The sequence below is a fragment of the Taudactylus pleione genome, unplaced genomic scaffold, assembly GCF_031769625.1.
Source record: "Taudactylus pleione unplaced genomic scaffold, aTauple2 ptg000206l, whole genome shotgun sequence".
In the NCBI taxonomy this organism is placed as follows: Eukaryota; Metazoa; Chordata; class Amphibia; order Anura; family Myobatrachidae; genus Taudactylus; species Taudactylus pleione.
Genome location: NW_028284608.1, coordinates 13,017,607 through 13,038,126, shown reverse-complemented (window position 1 = coordinate 13,038,126; position 20,520 = coordinate 13,017,607). Strand labels below are relative to the sequence as shown.

The 20,520-nt window shown below is 42.8% G+C and overlaps 1 protein-coding gene across 2 annotated transcripts in view; it reads right to left on the bottom strand.

Annotated features, from left to right (window-relative positions):
* The window catches only part of SLX4IP (SLX4 interacting protein), a 157,296-nt gene that overhangs the window by 29,713 nt on the left and 107,063 nt on the right, over nucleotides 1–20,520 (bottom strand). For both annotated transcript variants that reach the window (XM_088478087.1, XM_088478088.1), the window contains 2 exons: nucleotides 11,224–11,301; nucleotides 3,828–3,925 (listed from right to left, as the gene is read on the bottom strand). In XM_088478087.1, the coding sequence (XP_088334213.1) occupies nucleotides 3,828–3,925; nucleotides 11,224–11,301 (176 nt within the window). The remainder of the gene's footprint in view (nucleotides 1–3,827; nucleotides 3,926–11,223; nucleotides 11,302–20,520) is intronic.

The window sequence follows — 20,520 nt, the reverse complement described above, 5'->3', positions numbered from 1 at the left end:
TAGCGGTGCGGCGCCGGAGGAGGTAGTTGCAGCGCGTGGCCGGTGCGCCTCCAATCAGGCGCGAGGCTGCTTTCAGAACAGCTCAGACCACCCGCTGAGATAGAGAGAGGATTGTCTCGAGGCGCAAATCTGGGGAAAGGTACAGAAAATATCTGCTGCTTTGAAGGTCCCAATGAGCACAGTGGCCTCCATCATCCGTATATGGAAGAAGTTCGTAACCACCAAGACTCTTCCTAGAGTTTGCTGGCCGTCTAAACTGAGCGATCGTGGGAGAAGGGCCCTAGTCAGGGAGGTGACCAAGAACCCGATTGTCACTTTGTCAGAGCTACAGCATTCCTCTGTGGAGAGAGGAGAACCTTCCAGAAGGAAAACCATCTCTGCAGCAATCCACCAATCAGGCCTGTATGGTAGAGTGGCCAGACGGAAGTCACTCCTCAGTAAAAAGCACATGGCAGCCCACCTGGAGTTTGCCAAAATGCACCTGGAGGACTATCAGACCATGAGAGACAAAGATTGAACTCTTTGGCATGAATGCCAGGTGTTAGGTTTGGAGGAAATCAGGCACCGCTCATCACCAGGCCAATACCATCCCTACAGTGAAGCATGGTGGTGGCATCGTCATGCTGTGGGGATGTTTTTCAGTGGCAGGAACTGGGAGACTAGTCACGATAGAGGGAAAGATGAATGCAGCAATGTACACAGACATCCTGAATGAAAACCTGCTCCAGAGCGCTCTTGACCTCAGACTGGGGCGACGGCTCATCTTTCAGCAAGACAACGACCCTAAGCACACAGCCAAGATATCAAAGGAGTGGCTTCAGGACAACTCTGTGAATGTCCTTGAGTGGCCCAGCCAGAGCCCAGACTTGAATCCGATTGAACATCTCTGGAGAGATCTGAAAATGGCTGTGCACCGACGCTTCCCGTCCAACCTGATGGAGCTTGACAGGTGCTGCAAAGAGGAATGGGCGAAACTGCCCAAAGATAGATGTGCCAAGCTTGTGGCATCATATTCAAAAAGACTTGAGGCTGTAATTGCTGGCAAAGGTGCATCAACAAAGTATTGAGCCAAGGTTGTGAATATTTATGTACATGTGATTTCTTAGGTTTTTTTATTAAAATTGCAAAAAAACTTTTTACACGTTGCCATTATGGGGTATTGTGTGTAGAATTTTGAGGACAAAAATGAATTTATTCCATTTTGGAATAAGGCTGTAACATAACAATATGTGGAAAAAGTGAAGCGTTGTGAATACTTTCCGGATGCACTGTATGTATTTGCACCCCTTGCATTGCAACATGGTTTGTCCAGGTACAGTTACTTGCTATATCTTACCATATTCCCAAGTCTGAATAAGGTCCAAAGTACATAAACAGTTGAGCAATTTATACACACAATATAAGGGAATGTCCATTCGGTATAAACTCTGATCAAAATGTTAGTGAATTTTATTATGAGTATGCCAAGAAACATATAGGTACAGGGCCCTGGAGTCCTTTGTTACTCCTATTAAAATTTGCTTTACGGTTTCAGATTGAAGCATAAAAGCAGTATAAATATATATAAAAAAAAAAAGTAAAAATAAAAAAATTTAAAAGAAAAAAAACTTTAAAAAATTGTTCCATATCTATTTTTATTTAAGACACAAAGTAAAATATACATTTAAATAAAAAAAAATCTTACTAACTCACTCTGCAGAAGCGGACAACTCCGTGAAATGCTTTGCAGAGAGGTTATGAAACCAAGCATGCGGATAGGGGCGATCTGATCTCAGATGAAACTATACATAAATATAGGTATTTAGTTCAATGCTCAACACGCGAGAGTCGGGACCAATTATGGGTGACTTGCGTTCCACTCTGCATTAGCCCCTCAAGGGCCAAATCAAGTAAGCGCAATTGCCGCCAGTACGGCTTTGTGCATTGCCTCCCACCAGCATAACTAAACCACACACACTTGCCGATTTTAAGGGACCTTCCTACTGGGAGATCATGAACGTCGTTCCAAGTTCAGGGTTGCAGTGACAAGATTTCGGTCATCAATGCCCAACACCATGGTGCAATGCTGCCAATTGCTGCATCATTTGGCTGGGGCGAAAGGCCAATATGGCGCCTTTTGCACTGAAATGAGTTAGAAAGCCCAAGTCCCAACCACTTCACCAGGAAATTGAGCACGATCCGGGAGCCTTTACAGTTCACCCAGGAGTCAGGAGGATGGGGTAGGTGTATCTGGCTATGATAGCTTCTTTCGCGGACATAGGACTCCACAGACCCAGCAACCAGGAGATATTAGCATTCTATTCGCAGTGGACGCACAGAATTTCATTAGTATTAAGTGCCACTCAGAATCAGGGCCTAACAACACAATTCACCATGCTGCTTTTTGTAATTTCACCATTTGCCCTAGCCGTGTTGGTAGTACAGGTTGAGTCTCCCATATCCAAAATGCTCGGGACCAGGGGTATTTTGGATATCGGATTATTCCGTATTTTGGAATATTTGCATACTATAATGAAATATCTTGGGTATAGGACCCACAACTAAACACAGAATGCATTTATGTTCTATATACACCTTATACACACAGCCTGCAGCTTATTTTATACAATATTTTTTATAATTTTGAGCATCAAAAAAAGTTTGTGTACATACATGAAATTCATTTATGTTTCATATACACCTTATACACACAGCCTGAAGGTTATTGTATACTGTATTTTAATGAATTTGTGCTTTAAAACAAGTTTGTGTACATTGAACCATCAGAAAGCAAAGGTTTCACATTCTCAGTCATACTAAAAATATTCCGTAATACGGAATATTCTGTATTTCGGAATATTTGGATATGGGAGACTCAACCTGTATCTTTAAACAACCCTTTTGTATAACAACAAAGAACGCAAATAAAAAATACAATTAGAAACATACAAGTTTGGTATTAATTGTATCTATTTTTGAATAAACATTTAAAAAAAAATGTATGTACAGTGAAAATATATATATATATATATATATATATATATATATATATACACATACACACACATACTGTCAAACAACCGACAACAGTGGCCTTTTTTTTTTGTTTCTCTTTTAACCAAATATTTTATTTCCTGTGCACCAAATACTGACAGATTCATAGCATGGACACTTATTCTTATAAGAATATAGATTTGAGGATATATTATATGAAAATGAAAAAGGGTTATTCCCATATGTAGAAGTGTTATGGTGCATACACACGATCAGATTTTTCCTTCAGATATGAACGATAACGATTTAAAAATCGTTCAGTCGTTCATATCTGAAGGAAAATCGTTCATATCTGACATGCCTGAACGATGGACGATCAACGATGCGCGTTCCCGATGGTCAGATAACGATTTCTGACATCTGATGTGTTTGCAGTCAGACTTGGACGATTCCATTCATTTTAATGCAGTCAAAAATCGTTCAATCGTTCAAATCGTTCAAATCTTTGGTAAAATCGTTCAAATCGTTCAAATCGTTCAATCGTTCAGTCGTTCATCTGACAAATCTGACAAGTCTGACAAATCTGACCGTGTGTATGCTCCATAAGTGCAAAATGTATTTTCAAACAATTCTATACAAGCATGTTTCACGATTTCACCACTAGGGGCACTGTTCCATTGGACTATGACTGAAATCAATACAATTTAGCTGGCAGCACCCATTCCTAGCAATATAACAATACATGAAGAGAGATATATATATATCATGATAATGCTACAGTAAAAAAACACATCCATATAGTTCAGCCTCCCTACGAGCAATGTAAGCAAGACTTCTTGAGTGTACTAACTCACCATGCTGGCAGGTTTGCCCATTGCGGCTACCCACATGTTGGAATCCGGTTCTAGCTGACTCGCGCAGACCACAAATCTGTCTGGAAACACATACAGCTCTGCACAATGACAAAGATTGAGGAAATTGCTTACGTACTCAGCATGTTTTTGTTCCTATGCATTCTAATGGTAGTTTTTTTCTTATTATGCATTATTTTGATAAAATATGTAATAAAAACCATAGTTAAATCACAGCAAATCTCAGGCTGCTAGCGAGTACAACCAGTTCTCCAGCCCCATAATTACATATTTCATCATGGGCTTACTTGGTGAAGTGGATAATATTGTATGTGGTTGGACCACTGGCAAGAGCCAACTGTGATCATGTTAGGAACTTGAGAAAATCTGTCATCCTACAAGGTTCAGAGGGCGGACGGAGTTCATCACCAAAGTAGGTTACTTTAAGAGTACAACGACAAGATTCATTTTACAGGGGGAGGCGCTCGGTTCCTGTGTCTGAAGCTGCAAAATACTTGTTTCACCATCTTACTCAGGCAAATAGGCAGCACTTGCAAAAAGGCAAAAACACAAAATAGCTACAAATTAAACCTATATTCATTTGAAACCGAATATTTTAAAGGTTAATTTTATATTCTGTGGAAATTTAACAAAAACTTAGACTCCACTTGTCATTTTTATTCAATAAACTCCTGTTTGTCAGGAATATGCCCCAAATAACTCCCTACCTAAGTTTTACATTTTGTTATGTTTGCCCCCATCAGCTTCGGTAGGATCACAGGGTCATTCAGACCCGCTCGCGAGCGCAGGACGCTCGCAAGCGGGTCAATGTTGCCCCACTGCGCATGCGCGAGACCCGGATAGCGACGGGCTCTCCGTCGCTCCGGGTCTCGCACCAAAGGTGGCGTGCTGTCGATTTTGATTGACAGCACGCCCCCTTTGGTGTGCGTGCCAGGGGCGTGGCTGCCAGACGGAGGCGTTTCCATGGGAACGCCTACCGTCTGAAGCCGACCCCACTGACATCACTAGTGATGTCAGTGGGAGTGATTTTGGCTCTGATAGAGCCAAAATCACTCCAGGGCTTGCGGCAGCGAGACCCTACCGCAGGGTCTCCGTCGCAAGCCCTATGGTCGCGATGGTCTTGACCATCGCGACCATCATCATGGACGATCGCATAAGCTGTGGGTGGAAACCCACAGCTATGCGAGCGTCCATAAGGCTGCTCCATTTTCATGTAGGAGGGCCCTGATTCAGAGCGAGCGCTCTGGTCAGAGCGTCCGGCTCTGAATCAGGCCCACTGTCCAAACCGCTAACACAAATGGGTGTCTCTACTAACTTATGGGCACACAATCCTCTCTCTACCTAACTCACAAGCAGGTACTGGTAACGCCATCTCCATTAACTTTGCCTAAGTAGTAAAGCTAAAGCTGGGTACACACTAGATTATTTCTCGGATGATATGAAGAATTGGACAGGCATTTCATCCGGATCGTTTAGTGTGCATGCGCTATAGGCGCTCCCACACGCCGACACCGGGTCGTTCCGTCGGCCGTGCACGCACAGCTGATGAATGGACCTAGGTGCCGACGCCAGGAAGGTGAACGATATATCGGGCGGTCATTCCCCGGATTTGTGCAATGTGTATCAACCGCCCGCTATATCATGCTGTCGTAACATCGGGCTTTGTATTGTGGGTCGTCTAGTGTACACCCAGCCTTAGAGACGATTGCAATGTGATATCTGGCAAAGGTTATTAGGATTCCATTTTCTATATTAATATTACTACTTTTGTCTTGGGTGAAGTCTTTTAAAATTTTAACAGTAGGTTGACTTATCCTGTAAGCTAATTGCTATTTCCCAAGCATCAGCTGACCAGAACAATAGCCCCACCCCACCCACATATGATCTGGTGGCTGAGCCTAGGAACCGAGTGATGGGATGAAACCAACGTTGTGGCTCGTGCATAACACACCGTATGGCCACCACTCCTGTGCTTCGGAACTTTGATGCTTTGTATGCCGAGATAAATCCTAGCAGCATCACAAAAGAATTCTAGACCTGTAGCAGGTAGGAGCTATACGGTCACTGCTGCAACATCACACGGTTATGAATTCCAAGCTCTAGCATGAGAGAAAAAAAAAAAAAAAAAATTCCTTTGATAATACCACCTAAAGGTTGGTTTTAGGTTACATCTGACCAATAATGAGAACAATGTGGACTCGGGTTTCAGTCTCTCAGAGATATGGTATAAAGTGAGTTAGTTGTCGCTGTCCAGCTGATGTACCCTGAAGGGTGGAACCTATCTCAGGTGAAACTCTTGTTGCATTTTTTTCATTACATAGAGGCACATTCTGGTATATTGATCTGTAAAGCTGTCAACGCTGGTTCCCACCGTAAAACATTAGCTCTACAAAGTAACACAGTAAGAAGGAAGGGGGAAGCACAAACAAATCACTTGCGATGGCATCTAAAATATTAAGTTACTTTTGGATATTTGTGACAGTGATGATATGACCGATGGGTGTAAAGATCGCTGAAGCAAGCTATATTATGTTACCGTGTACAGTACTAAAGGAGGACATTTATCATACAGTATTGAAGGTGTCAAAATTAGATTTCTTAACCGATTAATCTAATGAACCCTTGTTGTAATTGGCTACATGAACAGAAGAATAGCTGCTTATTGGTGTCAAGCAATTGCCCAGAAATCTGGTAAATATAATGCTCCATCTGAGGGGCAGCACAAAATGCTGTTAATGTTTATGTAGGCAGTAAGAAACAGAGGAGTGAAGTTGCCCATAGCAACCAATTCGACTTCTACTTATCATAATTGTCGCTACCGCTGCTGCGGGAGGGAGAAAGGGGAAAGGAGATTGGGATAATGTGGGGCGGCGCAGTCTGTTGCAGGTGGTAGGATGAAGGGGGAGAGGAGACTGCCAGATGAAGGGGGAGGGGGGGCGGGGGCGCTGGCTGCTGCGGGTGGTAGGAAGAAGGGGGAGAGGAGACTGCCGGCTGATGTGGGAGGGGGGCCGCTGGCTGCTGCTGTGGGTGGTAGGAAGAAGGGGGAGAGGAGACTGCCGGCTGATGCAGAAGGGTGGAAGTGGCTTCTGTGCACTGTAGGCTGGTGCAGGAGGAAGAGAGGAAAGGGGGTCTGCCGGGACCTAGCGCTCGTCGTCAGCGCTACGTAACAGCTACTGCACCCTGGAGAGTTTCAATTACACCAACGAGCGGCAAGTTCAAAATACCACTCGCTGATAAATACACACAGCCGTCATTTTCAATGGATATATGAAGTGAAATAGCGCTGCTATATCTAAGGAGACAGCACAGTGCACACATCAATAATAAATACCAGGAGCTTCTATTTTACATACACAGAGTTTACACACACAAACATCGTTAATAAATGGAGCCCTCAATCTGTTATGATGCAGTATTTACAGGTGCTTCTCATCCTAGGATGGCATTTTATATAGACAGAGGGGTCTATTTACTAAGCAGTGTTAGGAGACAGAGTGAAAAGTGATAAGAAAGTGATAAGGTGCCAGCCAATCAGCTCCCAACTGTTATTTTTCAAACACAGCCTGTGAGATGACAGTTGGGAGCTGATTGGCTGGCACCTTATCACTTTCTTATCACTTTTCACTCTGTCTCCTAACACTGCTTAGTAAATAGACCCCAGAATCTGCAGTGGTTCCCTTAGGAATTGTTTGCACTAGTAATTTCAAAGCCGCTGAGCAGATCACAGGAGTGGGGAAAGGACATATACAGGGCACCACTCTTTGAAGAACGAACCTGCAAACATGTTAGATACACTATTTTAGAGAGTGTATATAACCAATGATTAAAGACAGAGTAGGCTTAACATTTATACAATATTATGCACATTACAGGGGGGTGGGGAGAAGGACACAAAGGTGAACTTGTCACTTAAGGTAAGTTGTGCTGATCAGCAGTTGTTTTGCTTCTTTCAACTTAAATGAATGAATACCTGCACTGCCAGTCTGACATACTGTGCATACATGCATAAATAACACTTACATATACTGCAAGTTCTACATTTGTAATACAATTCCAAGGGACATAGAACAGCTGCATTATCCTTTTGTTGTTAGGGACCCTGCACTGTTTACAACAGTCTGACTGTTACAGGTAATGGCCAAGATATGCATACACATCCAATATGCAAATACAGGTCTCCCATATCCAAAATGCTTGGGACCAGGGGTATTTTGGATATCGGAATATTCTGTATATTGGAATATTTGCATATCATCAAAACTAAACACAGAATGCTTTTATGTGTTGTATACACCTTATACACACACAGCCTGCAGGTAATTTTATACAATATTTTTAATAATTTTGTGGCTCAAACAAAGTTTGTGTACAGTACATTAAATCATCAAAAAGCAAAAAGAGTCTCAGTCATGCTAAAAATATTCCGGATTTCAGAATATTTGGATATGGGAGACTCAACCTGTATACAAAAAAGTAAAGTTGGCTTTTATGTCTTTTCACATTGGATCAACGTTTGTTTTATAATTAGTCATTTATAGATGTAATTATTTTAGGTGTCATTGGTAGGAACTCATTTACAGATGTGTCTGATTTACAGGTAATCAGTCTCAACAGCCATCTCTATGATACCGCCTTTACCCTATTATTTTAGTGATTGGCCAGTGTCAGCAAGTGAAGTCAGCCAATGACAGGAAGAGATGGTATTGTAGCTGGTAATTAGGTAAATACTGAATGGCTAAATCCATAGCAGCTACACATGTACCGGTTACCTTGCAGATGTAGCCCACTATGGGTAAACTGCTATTTTTGTATTTCCCTGCCTGCATTTCTCTACACATCAGCTCATCCAGCACAGAAAGGCTTCTGTGATTGTAGGGCAGGACATGCTGAGGTGGGCCTCATTAGTGAGGTTAATAAGGGATATTTCCCACAGATCAATCCAGCATGGTAATATTACATTACCAGTTGGCGTGAGACAAGAGTGAGCTAGAGCTCGGATGGCTAATGAACAGAAAAGCTAGTAGCTAACCAGTTTTAATCAATAAATGACCACACTATGACAGAGAAACCTGCTGGGACTAAATGAATGAGTCTCCAAAGAGAGAGATTTTGAATTATGGGGCGGTACAGTGGCACAGTGGTTAACATGCTGCCTCAGAGCCCTGAGGTCTTGGGTTCATTCCCATCAAGGTCCTATCTATGCAGACTGGGATTCTCACTGTGTTTGCAGTAGTTTCTTCCTGCAAAAGGGCAAAAACGTACTTATACGTTAAATGGCTTCTGACATAAATGAACACTAGTGTGTGTCAGGGAATTTAAACTGTAAGTTCTAACAGGGCAGGGACTCATGTGAAAGACCTAGAAGAGCAGCTTCCTTTGCCTACGAAGGCTGCTTCATCCTCTGCAAATATGTAAAGCTAAATATACATACATATATACACACACACATATATATATATATATACATACATACATACACACACACACACACATACATATATATATATATATACATACACACATACATACATACATACATACATATACAGGGCTCGACAAATCCCGGGGCCAGGTTACCATGGCTACCAGATTTTGCTGCCTGGCTACCAGATTTTGCAGTGAGGGAGGAAGCAGATCCTCATCAGCTCCGGCAGAGATTCGTGCCTATAGTATTGCGGTGTTCATATCATGCACAGGAGTGCATGTGCTGAGTGTCGCCTGCGGTGACTGCTGTGCCTGTGTCCGTCCCAGCCTGCGCTGACGACTCCTCCATCCTGGCCTGCTCTGATCCCTGCTGTCTGTCCCAGTCTACGCTGATCCTCCTGTATGTCCCAACTATGTATGTATGTATGTATGTATGTCTCCTATCTCCAACTGCATAGAGCTCTCCGGTAGTAGGGTCTATGCGTGGCCAGGGATTGCGGAGGAGCCTCAGAGGGATAGTGGTGTGACCATGAGGGGAGGGGGGTTTTGTTGCACTTTCTGGCACCATTGTTTTATGTGAAATGTGGTCCATTATTACTGGAGGGTGGAGCAGGGGAGCTGTGCAGAGCAGTAAGGGGGGCCTCCATTTTCCTTTAACCATACAACATACAGAGCTGTGCTCCTTACACACTCCTGATATTTTTCTTGAGGGGGGCAGTGGTCTGGCTCCTACAATTTCATCCTGGCTCCTAGATTTTAGAAAAATTTGTCAAGCTCTGTATGTATATAATAAATATATATATATACAGGTTGAGTCTCCAAAATCCAAAATGCTTGGGACCAGGGTTATTTTGGATAACGGAATATTCCGTATTTTGGAATATTTGCATACTATAATGAAATTTTTGGGGTATAGGACCCAAAACTAAACACAGAATGCATTTATGTTCTATATACACTTTATACACACAGCCTGCAGGTCATTTTATACAATATTTTTAATAATTTTGAGCATCAAAAAAAGTTTGTGTACATACATGAAATTCATTTATGTTTCATATACACCTTATACACACAGCCTGAAGGTTATTGTATACTGTATTTTAATGATTTTGTGCTTTAAAAAAAGCTTGTGTACATTGAACCATCAGAAAGCAAAGGTTTCACATTATCAGTCATACAAAAAATATTCCGTATTTCGGAATATTTGGATATGGGAGAGTGTGTGTGTGTGAGTGTGTGAGTGTGTGAGTGAGTGTGTGAGTGTGTGTGTGTGTACACAACACACACCTGACTAAGGGGTGCTATCCCCGAAACGTTGAACACAGATAATACAATGGTTTTGCAGGACTGAGTCTGAGAGCAGTCTATTTCTCTGCATATTATATTATATACATACACATATAGACAATAGAATGGCACTCCCACTCGCAATGAAATAAAGTCCCGGGTGCCCTCTGTAGCTTGCTATAACATAGCAGCACATACACATACAATCTCAGCGGCACTCCAGTATGGAAAAATGCACATGCACTCTTACATCAACGTTTCGATGCCTTTATTGCATCGTCATCAGGATACACATATATATCTGATGATGATGCAATAAAGGCATCGAAACGTTGATGTAAGAGATCCTGTGCATTTTTCATACTGGAGTGCCGCTGAGATTGTGTATATATATATATATATATATATATACACACACACACACACATACACACAGTATATAATAGTTAGTATGGAGTCTCCTTATATTAATAATGAAATAAAGAGGAGTCCCTATAAATAACATAAGCCCAGTTCTTTAGGTCTGAACCCACAGCCACCTATTAAAGAGGGCCCCTCTCATGCTGAAAGGATCCAGGAGATTTCTCCATCACTACTAAATGACATTACAGATATGCAGAGTTTCACAGTCCATACAGAAGTCTAGGAAGAGAACATGCCATACCTCGATACTGATGTTTTACAACACAACGAAGGTTAACCCATCTTTTAATGAAATAGGCCGCAATCCGTATGCTGCTTCCTGCAAAATATAGATGCATATGTATTTTTAGTAAGCAATTGCTATTTACCAGTTATAAACTGTGAAAAGAACACAGATGTTTAAGTTACTATATAAAAGGACCTATGATTTTAGTGAAACGCGTGGGTAAAAACTTTATAATGTGTTACCCCACACTTCCAGACACCATTGGGCAAGAGGCTCCATCAGAATTAATGTTTGTATATTAAATCATAATTAGAGACTATGTCATGCCATCATTGAGAAATTTGCTGTGTAATCAGTATTCCAAGCACAGCTACACTGAAAACATGAAATTTGTGTATGAAGCAAGAGCGTGAAATTCATTTTCACTGTTACTAAAAATTTCCCTGCAGCTTTTTTAGAAGAGTGCCAACCGAAAAAAAAACATCCTCAGCTCAATTAAACATATATAATTAAGCTGTGTCAAAAGGCTTAGACAGCACATGTGCCTTCAGACTTGCAGTGATGTAACTAATCACCCCTGTTAGGGGTGTGGTATAAAAAATAGACAGTAAAAAGGTTGACAATGTCTAGATAGACACTGGATGTTAGACAGGTGTGATACCCCCAAATCGGGGCATCACTGGCACAAGGAGAGAGCTGGGGCTCAGAAGAGGCACATGCCTCCATATAACAGCTATGGGAATATAGATTGTGGAACTATATTGGCAGCGGTATACAAAGAAGGGCGGAGTTATACAGCTCTGTGTGATTTGCCCAGTCAGAGAAAGAGGGGCAGGGTGAGAGACAGGAAGAGGTTGGTTTTGTTTTGTTTTTCCCTTGGAGGGTGGAGGAGAGGCAACTGCGCTGGAGCTTGAAGCCATGAGGTATGTCAGGGACACTGACAAACCCTTGGTTTGCTTCGGCTGATGACAGGATTCCCTGGAGAGTGACTTCGTGAGGGGCTGCATCAAAGAGCCATTCAGAGGGTCCCAAGCCTGAAACAGAGGTCAGTTCCCAGTGGCAGACAATGGATCAGGTCTGTACCAAAGCACCAGCAATATTGACAGCAAGTGACTCTATACACTAAAGGGCTCATACACATGGGACGATATGTGCTGTATGAACGATATTGGTGAAAGATTTCCTTTGGACTTTCTGTAGTGCAGGACAAACGATATTGGGTGTACACACTGAAAGATATCTATGATACATATCTTTCAGTGAAGTCATCCTGCCACATCTCTGAACAGGCAATTCTTGATGATACTGTCAGATTGACCTGCATGTACGGACGACAAAGACATTGTTAACGACTCGCTGGAGTATGTATCTTTGGTCGTTCACTGCATACACACTGAACGATATATCGTTGAACGATATCGTTATCGTCCATATGAATCGTGTATTGTGTATACGGCTTAAGTCTGCATGAGGCCAGCTTCAGGACCAGATCAGTACTGACTAGACTTATATAAAGTATAGTTTCTGTGGAGCTGCAGCATAGGAAACACAGAGACAGTCTGTATTACAGAGTCAGGAGTATTACTGCCAGTCATCAGTACAGAGCCAGGAGTATTACCGCCAGTCATCAGTACATTGACAGTCTGAATTACAGAGTCAGGAGTATTACTGCCAGTCAGCAGTACAGAGTCAGGAGTATTACTGCCAGTCATCAGTACAGAGCCAGGAGTATTACCGTCAGTCATCAGTACATTGACAGTCTGAATTACAGAGTCAGGAGTATTACTGCCAGTCAGCAGTACAGAGTCAGGAGTATTACTGCCAGTCATCAGTACAGAGACAGTCTGTATTACTGAGTCAGGAGTATTACTGCCAGTCATCAGTACAGAGCCAGGAGTATTACCACCAGTCATCAGTACATTGACAGTCTGAATTACAGAGTCAGGAGTATTACTGCCAGTCAGCAGTACAGAGACAGTCTGTATTACAGAGTCAGGAGTATTACTGCCAGTCATCAGCACAGAGACAGTCTGTATTACTGAGTCAGGAGTATTACTGCCAGTCATCAGTACAGAGAGTCTGTATTACAGAGTCAGGAGTATTACTGAGTCAGGAGTATTACTGCCAGTCATCAGTACAGAGTGAGGAGTATTACTGCCAGTCATCAGTACAGAGACAGTCTGTATTACAGAGTCAGGAGTATTACTGCTAGTCAGCAGTACAGAGTCAGGAGTATTACAGAGTCAGGAGTATTACTGCCAGTCATCAGCACAGAGACAGTCTGTATTACTGAGTCAGGAGTATTACTGCCAGTCATCAGTACAGAGCCAGGAGTATTACCGCCAGTCATCAGTACATTGACAGTCTGAATTACAGAGTCAGGAGTATTACTGCCAGTCAGCAGTACAGAGTCAGGAGTATTACTGCCAGTCATCAGTACAGAGAGTCTGTATTACAGAGTCAGGAGTATTACTGCCAGTCATCAGTACAGAGCCAGGAGTATTACCGCCAGTCATCAGTACATTGACAGTCTGAATTACAGAGTCAGGAGTATTACTGCCAGTCAGCAGTACAGAGTCAGGAGTATTACTGCCAGTCATCAGTACAGAGAGTCTGTATTACAGAGTCAGGAGTATTACTGAGTCAGGAGTATTACTGCCAGTCATCAGTACAGAGACAGTCTGTATTACAGAGTCAGGAGTATTACTGCTAGTCAGCAGTACAGAGTCAGGAGTATTACTGCCAGTCAGCAGTACAGAGTCAGGAGTATTACAGAGTCAGGAGTATTACTGCCAGTCATCAGCACAGAGACAGTCTGTATTACTGAGTCAGGAGTATTACTGCCAGTCATCAGTACAGAGCCAGGAGTATTACCGCCAGTCATCAGTAAATTGACAGTCTGAATTACAGAGTCAGGAGTATTACTGCCAGTCAGCAGTACAGAGAGTCTGTATTACAGAGTCAGGAGTATTACTGAGTCAGGAGTATTACTGCCAGTCATCAGTACAGAGTGAGGAGTATTACTGCCAGTAATCAGTACAGTGACAGTCTTATCATCAGCAATGAGTCATAAAGGGAAAGCCACTGGTGAAGTGCGCTACAGATGCTTCTTTACAAAACTCCATACATCCCAGCTGCTACATATTCAGAGCTAATATTAAACAAGTACCAAGCCGGCTTGCGACAATAATTAACAGTAAAAACTACATGCACCCACATTCTAACTGGCCAGTGGACATTCTTCTTGTACAGTGTTTTGATTATTTGTGTGGGTACATTGCCTATAGTCGAGACTTTAACTATTAGTACACAGAATAACTTTTAATTGTTAACTAATGCAGTAACTGGATGTAACTAAACACGAGTAGTGTTATTGTGCGTACACACTGGGCGATTAAAGTGGACGACTGTTCAGTCGTCCACTTTATTGTCCATTTTTAACACAAAAACGATGAACGATGACAACACGCGTTCCCGCGGGTCGTTCGTCATCATCGTTCATCGGGTTAACATGCAGACCAACCTGACGATGTCGTCAGGTTGCTGCATGTTATGGAATGGGGGAGAGAGCCCGGCGCTGAACAATATGGTTAATGATATCGTTCAGCGGGTGTGCTCAATGTCATGAACGACATTGAGCACAGCCTGCTGGGGACACACTAGACGAAATCGCTCAGGGAGCATACCGTCTAATGTGTACGCACCATTAGAGTGATATATATGAAGTGTTTCATAATTGTGTTGTAGTGTGCAATGTATTATTGTTAGCTAAGTGCATAAGAAGTTCCAATATTGAAGAAGTGCTCCAGTGTGATAAGTCTGAATTTATTTTTTTTAAATATGTGTGATTTTTGAGTCTGGGGGTCAGGTTGCCTTCATCTCTCAGCCAGTGATGGAAAGGAGTGACTACAGAAAGAAGCTATCCTATCAGAACCAACAGACACCTTTGGTGAGTGACATTATAGTGGGGAGTGTCACACAGGCAATAGGTGGACAGGGACAGAGTCAAAAGGTCGGCTCGAAAATGATCAATGCAAAAATGGTCGACACGTGTTTTTTTTCAGGCGGCACTGCTGCATTGATTCTGGCTGCAGGGTGTCAATCTAGGCACCCTGCTAGCCAGATGAGGCTAGCAGAAAACGGCTCAGAGGGCCAGACCAAATGATTCCGCAGGCCTTATACGGCCCCCGGGCCTGAATTTCCCCATCCCTGCTATATAGGGTCTGCCACTAGTAGATGGAGTATTTGTTGTGCCAAAATCATTTATTATCTATGACGATACAAGAAAAAAGTGGCGATGGGGGGGGGGGGTTGGGGGGGCAATTGGGCAATCTATAACAGCAGATGGAAATTATTCCATATATCTCTGTTTATCTGACCATGGCTTTGTGCCAGTAAAACAGCGCAGCCATCTATAAATCAAACCTAGTCCTCATTAGCATCGCTAATTATCCACCCACACAAAAAACTATGCTTTATCTATGTGTTCCAGCAGGAACTGAAATTCCTAACATCTCATATTATAGCTATGGTGTCTTTCACTGCAAGTCCACGTTATGCTTAATATCTGAAACCTTAACTAGGATATTCAGGGACCGACTCAGAGGTGTACAGACTCGTTGCCATTGATGTTACAGTTTGCGGAGCTGCGGCAGCGATATGCAAATGCTACTTTCAGCCTTCCTCCTTGTGTACTTAGCGTGCGCCAGAATGAGCAAGCCCCGAGAGGCCCACTTTCACTGCTCCGTGCACTGTATAAATGGGTGCAGCACACTAGGGGCAAAAACTTATGGCAGTGGTGATGGACACACTGATATATGCGGCCAGGAGGTGCGAGTGTAAATTACAAGTACAGAAGAGAAATTAAGGGTGTTCAGGGCGAAAAAACACAAATTCTATGCAAAAATCACAGGGGGGGTTGGAAGACAAAATATAGATAAAATATATACATATATAGGCGAGTAGAAGAGAAAATGGGACAAAATCAATCACATTCTGCTACCGCAAATACCGAAAGCATCCATCTTCGTTTTACAAGTCATGCGGCCCTTGTGGTCATATGAGCTTGGTACCCCTTCATCTACTCTGCCACTTCTACAAAAGGAATAAAGCACTTTAAACAGATTGCATTATGTTCAGCTAATATTGGACCCGGTTCAGGTTCCGATGGTGTTGGAAAATTTGTCGCTGCTTACCGATTATCATCCTGTGATCTTGTACACAGATCACTAAGTGCTGCATGATTTACATGATGCTTCATTTTTTTTGGGGGGGGGGGGGGGGTGGCGTGTGGCCAGTGTTCCCGGAAACAGGGGAGTCTCTCCCCTGTTCTCTGAGGAGTGCAAAGGTCAGGGTCTGCGTCGGCGGATGCAGATTTCCTGGCCTCACAGGCTGCCAGCCTGAGTAAGCGGAAGCTTACCCAGACTAGCCAGTGCTGCCGCCATAGCGACCAACAGTCGAAAAAGGTGATACGAGGCAGCGTGGCACTCCGATCACTAGTGCTGTCAGGAGGCGTCTGCTTCCTCTCGATGGCTCATGGAGTATTTTAAAATGTGCTGGACCGTATTGTGTGTGTGGTGGGGGCATTGCTTCATTTCCACGGCTGGCTTTGGACACCCCTACAAGCCCGGGCCTAGTTAATCTGTACACAGGGGCTGATTCAGCATTACACATACTGTATGTGCAATGCTGATCTGGCATTTAAGGGGCGGTGCGGGGGCGGCCGGCGTTCCCGGAAATGGGGGCGTGTCCGTCCAGTTTTCCGGAAGTGGCAAGGCCACGGACGCAGTTTCCTAGCCTCGCAAGCCGGCCAGCCAGAGTAAGCCGAGGCTTACTCAGCTGGCTGGCAGCCTGGCGCTGTCCACCATTGCGACCGAGTCATCCCAGCCTGCAACCTTGGTCGCAGTGCTGGGATCGGAAATGCAGCAGGGGGTGTCATACACCTCCTGCTGCATTTGCATATTAGTAAGGATGGAATTGCAAAGCTGCCTGTGTGTAGCTTTGCAATTCTGTTCTAAGCTGAATTAGCCCCACAGTGCCCATGATTGAGGACATGGGAAATGTAATCATCTTGCGTTTCTCATAGTGCCATGCACACTAAGGGCATCATCTAACATTAAGGACCGTATTCAATTGGCGGCGAAAAGTCCAGGACTTTTCGCCTGACGGACTTTCCATAAACATTGCATGTTTTTGGCGAACACACTTTCCGTGCGTGCGCCCGCTTCTCGCCCTATTCAATTCCAAAGAATGCGAAAACGCGTACCGGCGGATCTCAAACAGGCGAAAAGTGCTGTAAGATTTGGGGAAATCAGTCCAACACCCCCCAAAAAGATGTACTGACATGTTTTTGGGGTGCTTAAATGCTCTCAATTGCTGCTATTTAGTGTCTTTACACAAGTGGTGAAGAAAGGAATTTAGTGTTTTTTTTTTGCAAAAAGTAGTCCCAGCAAATTTGGGGTACAAGAAAAATGGGTGCAAGCATGGTTAAAAATCCATCAAGTGAGGTTTTAAAAAACGCACCTTCAGCAAGCACCTGCAATCAAAAAACACCTGGGGCATACTTGGAGGACCCCCTGGAGTCTATTTCGCTAGTTTTTAAGTTTGGTCCCCAACTTTGAACTTTTTCGCCCCCAAAACAAAAGTACTTTCTGGAGGGGATCAAAAGTATTTTTTTTTTTTTTTTTTGACGCAGTTTACCATTGGGGGACTGTCCAAAGGCTGCAGAGGTGTTCCCGCAACTTTGCACCCCAAACCCCCAATTCTGCACTTTTTTCCACCTCCATTCAGAGTTGAATCTTTTCTGCTGGTTACAAGGCGCAGACTTTTTGCACCGGCGAAAAAAAGTCTTTGCAATTGAATACGGCGGAATGTTTCCGGCAGGCGACATGACTTCATCGGCAAAAACTTTTCGCCAAGAACGGCTTTTCGCCAGCAATTGAATACGGCCCTAAGTGAGAATCCATCTATACAAAACCATGTTGTGCTGCTACAGTATGGCAGTGACATGGAAGGGACTTAAAATGTGCGGACAGATCTACAGCTGGGTAATGGGGGGGGGATCTGAGCTTATCTCTAATTTGCAGGATAAAATGAAGCTGCCCACTATGTGTCTGCTAAATGCACACCCTGGAGGTATTTTCCCTGCATTCTAGAAAAACAAGATTACAAAGGCTACCTGGACATCACTGCTGACACTGACCCCTTATTACATCATGCTATCTGTAGACAATTCTACAACTGTGCCAAGTCCTCCGCTGATGAGCCTCATGTCTATTCCCTAACTCCCTTCCGTGGATGAGCAATAACAGGCTGGAATCCACAATGGTGCGACATCCAAAACAAACATCAGTCATAGGAGCCAAATTCTAAAAATGACTGGGGGTGCTCTCATTACCACCCATCATATTACTGAGACATGCCATGTACAGAAGTGGCTAGTGGGAGCACAAATACTTGGGAGGGGGGTCAACAACACAGACCTGGTCCCTACAACAACAGTAACACATAACAATTACAGGTAACAGCAATTGAAGTTTCTTCACCGATGACCCTCTGCACAGTTAATATTAAATACATATATGCACACAAACATATGTAAGATGGGCAGTGTTAAAAATACAAGACATGCAGGCTTAGAAATTAGACGTTGCTTCATCGTATTGTACTGAAAATGATTTCCAAAATGCTAGATATTTGGATACATGAAAAAAAAAAAAAATTAATGTATTTAACTTTCTTCCCCTATCCACTGTAAGTACATACTTCATATAATCTTATATACCATGTTTAAACTTGCTACAAGTCTCGGCAGGGCTCCAGAGATACCTCTGCTGTATAGACCGGCACTTTACAAATGTATAATAAATCTCCATTTTTCACTCCGCAGTTGTTTATTTATAGATTATATGATTAGGCACGTACGAGAACCTGTGTATATATATATATATATATATACACACACACGTGTTTTCTTTTCTTTATATAATGGCAAATTGTTTAGTTTAGCATTAGTGGTTTTAAATCAAGTATGATTTGCCCCACCGGTTGAGTTTTAAAAGAATACTTGACAGCTGCTCCAAACAGGAAACACCTGTCTGATCTGATATTTTTATGTATTATTGCCAAATGGGGAAAGTAGACAGTGAAACCAAAACCGGTTTACAGCAGAGGAAGATCACTCGCTCACTAGCTTGAGGAACTACAAGGCCCAGCATGTCCTGCCAACAGCTTGAGAGAGAGAGCGCGACATGTTGTCTAAAGCCTGGTCTACAACAACTAGAAGAGTTCAAGAATAGATAAACTTCATTCTGGTTTTTGGGTATTAGAAACTAAAATATAATATTCATAATGCAAACAACATTTGCAATAATCGTTACAAGAAGGCAGTGTTTAACTAGGACGGCACGGAAACGCAGCTGACCGAGCAAGGACAACCACAATAGCAGATCACGGCAAATACGTCCTATCCATATTTATGAAAAAGACTAAAAATTTATAAAAGTGAAGATACATTTCGAAAAAACATTTTGATAAGGTAAAACTACAGAGGACAAAAATAAATTAAAAAAAAATACAGACCGCTCTACACTTTTATTGTATGCGCAAGAAAGAAAAATAAAAAAGGTTTTAAAAATAAAACGACAGACATTTAAAACTGGCACATTTTTTGGATTTATGATCATTTCCTCTAATTGTGAAGGCCGTGTAAAAAAATAAAAAAAGTGATTCATTGTCTGTGTATTCAGAGAGACAGATTTGCAGACAAAATACACCCAGCGCAAGGGGCACCCAGACTTGTGAATCCGCTCGGAGACTAAATGTCATCGCTCCACAATTGCAATTCTGTCTTATGTCACACATTCATACCCTGCCTGGATAAAATGGCACAGCGCTGTCAAAGCGGCAGATTGTTTTATGGAAAACAAGATTCTCCTTGTGTCCACGATCTTGAATGGAATTAGAAGATTATGAATTGGCAAACTGAGAGGGAAACACAAAGAGGTCTTGGAATTACGCAGGACATCTCCGTTCCTCCAATTTTCTTGCAGGAATAAAAACTTGTTAATTACTAAATATGAAAACAGGTGAGCTTTGTGTCACTGATTCAGCGTCCTCATCACATGCCGATGGGAATTTAAACTGTTAGGAGATATATTTCCTAAAGAGGAACTAAAGCCTCCCCCCCCCCTCCCAAAGCCAGAACAATTTATTGGGAGTCAATGGAAATCTAGAAAATCCCCTTCCCTGTTCTAGAGCCAGTGATGCCAGTCCCAGAGCAGCCAGCATGCCAAGCGCTTAGTGATGCAGAAG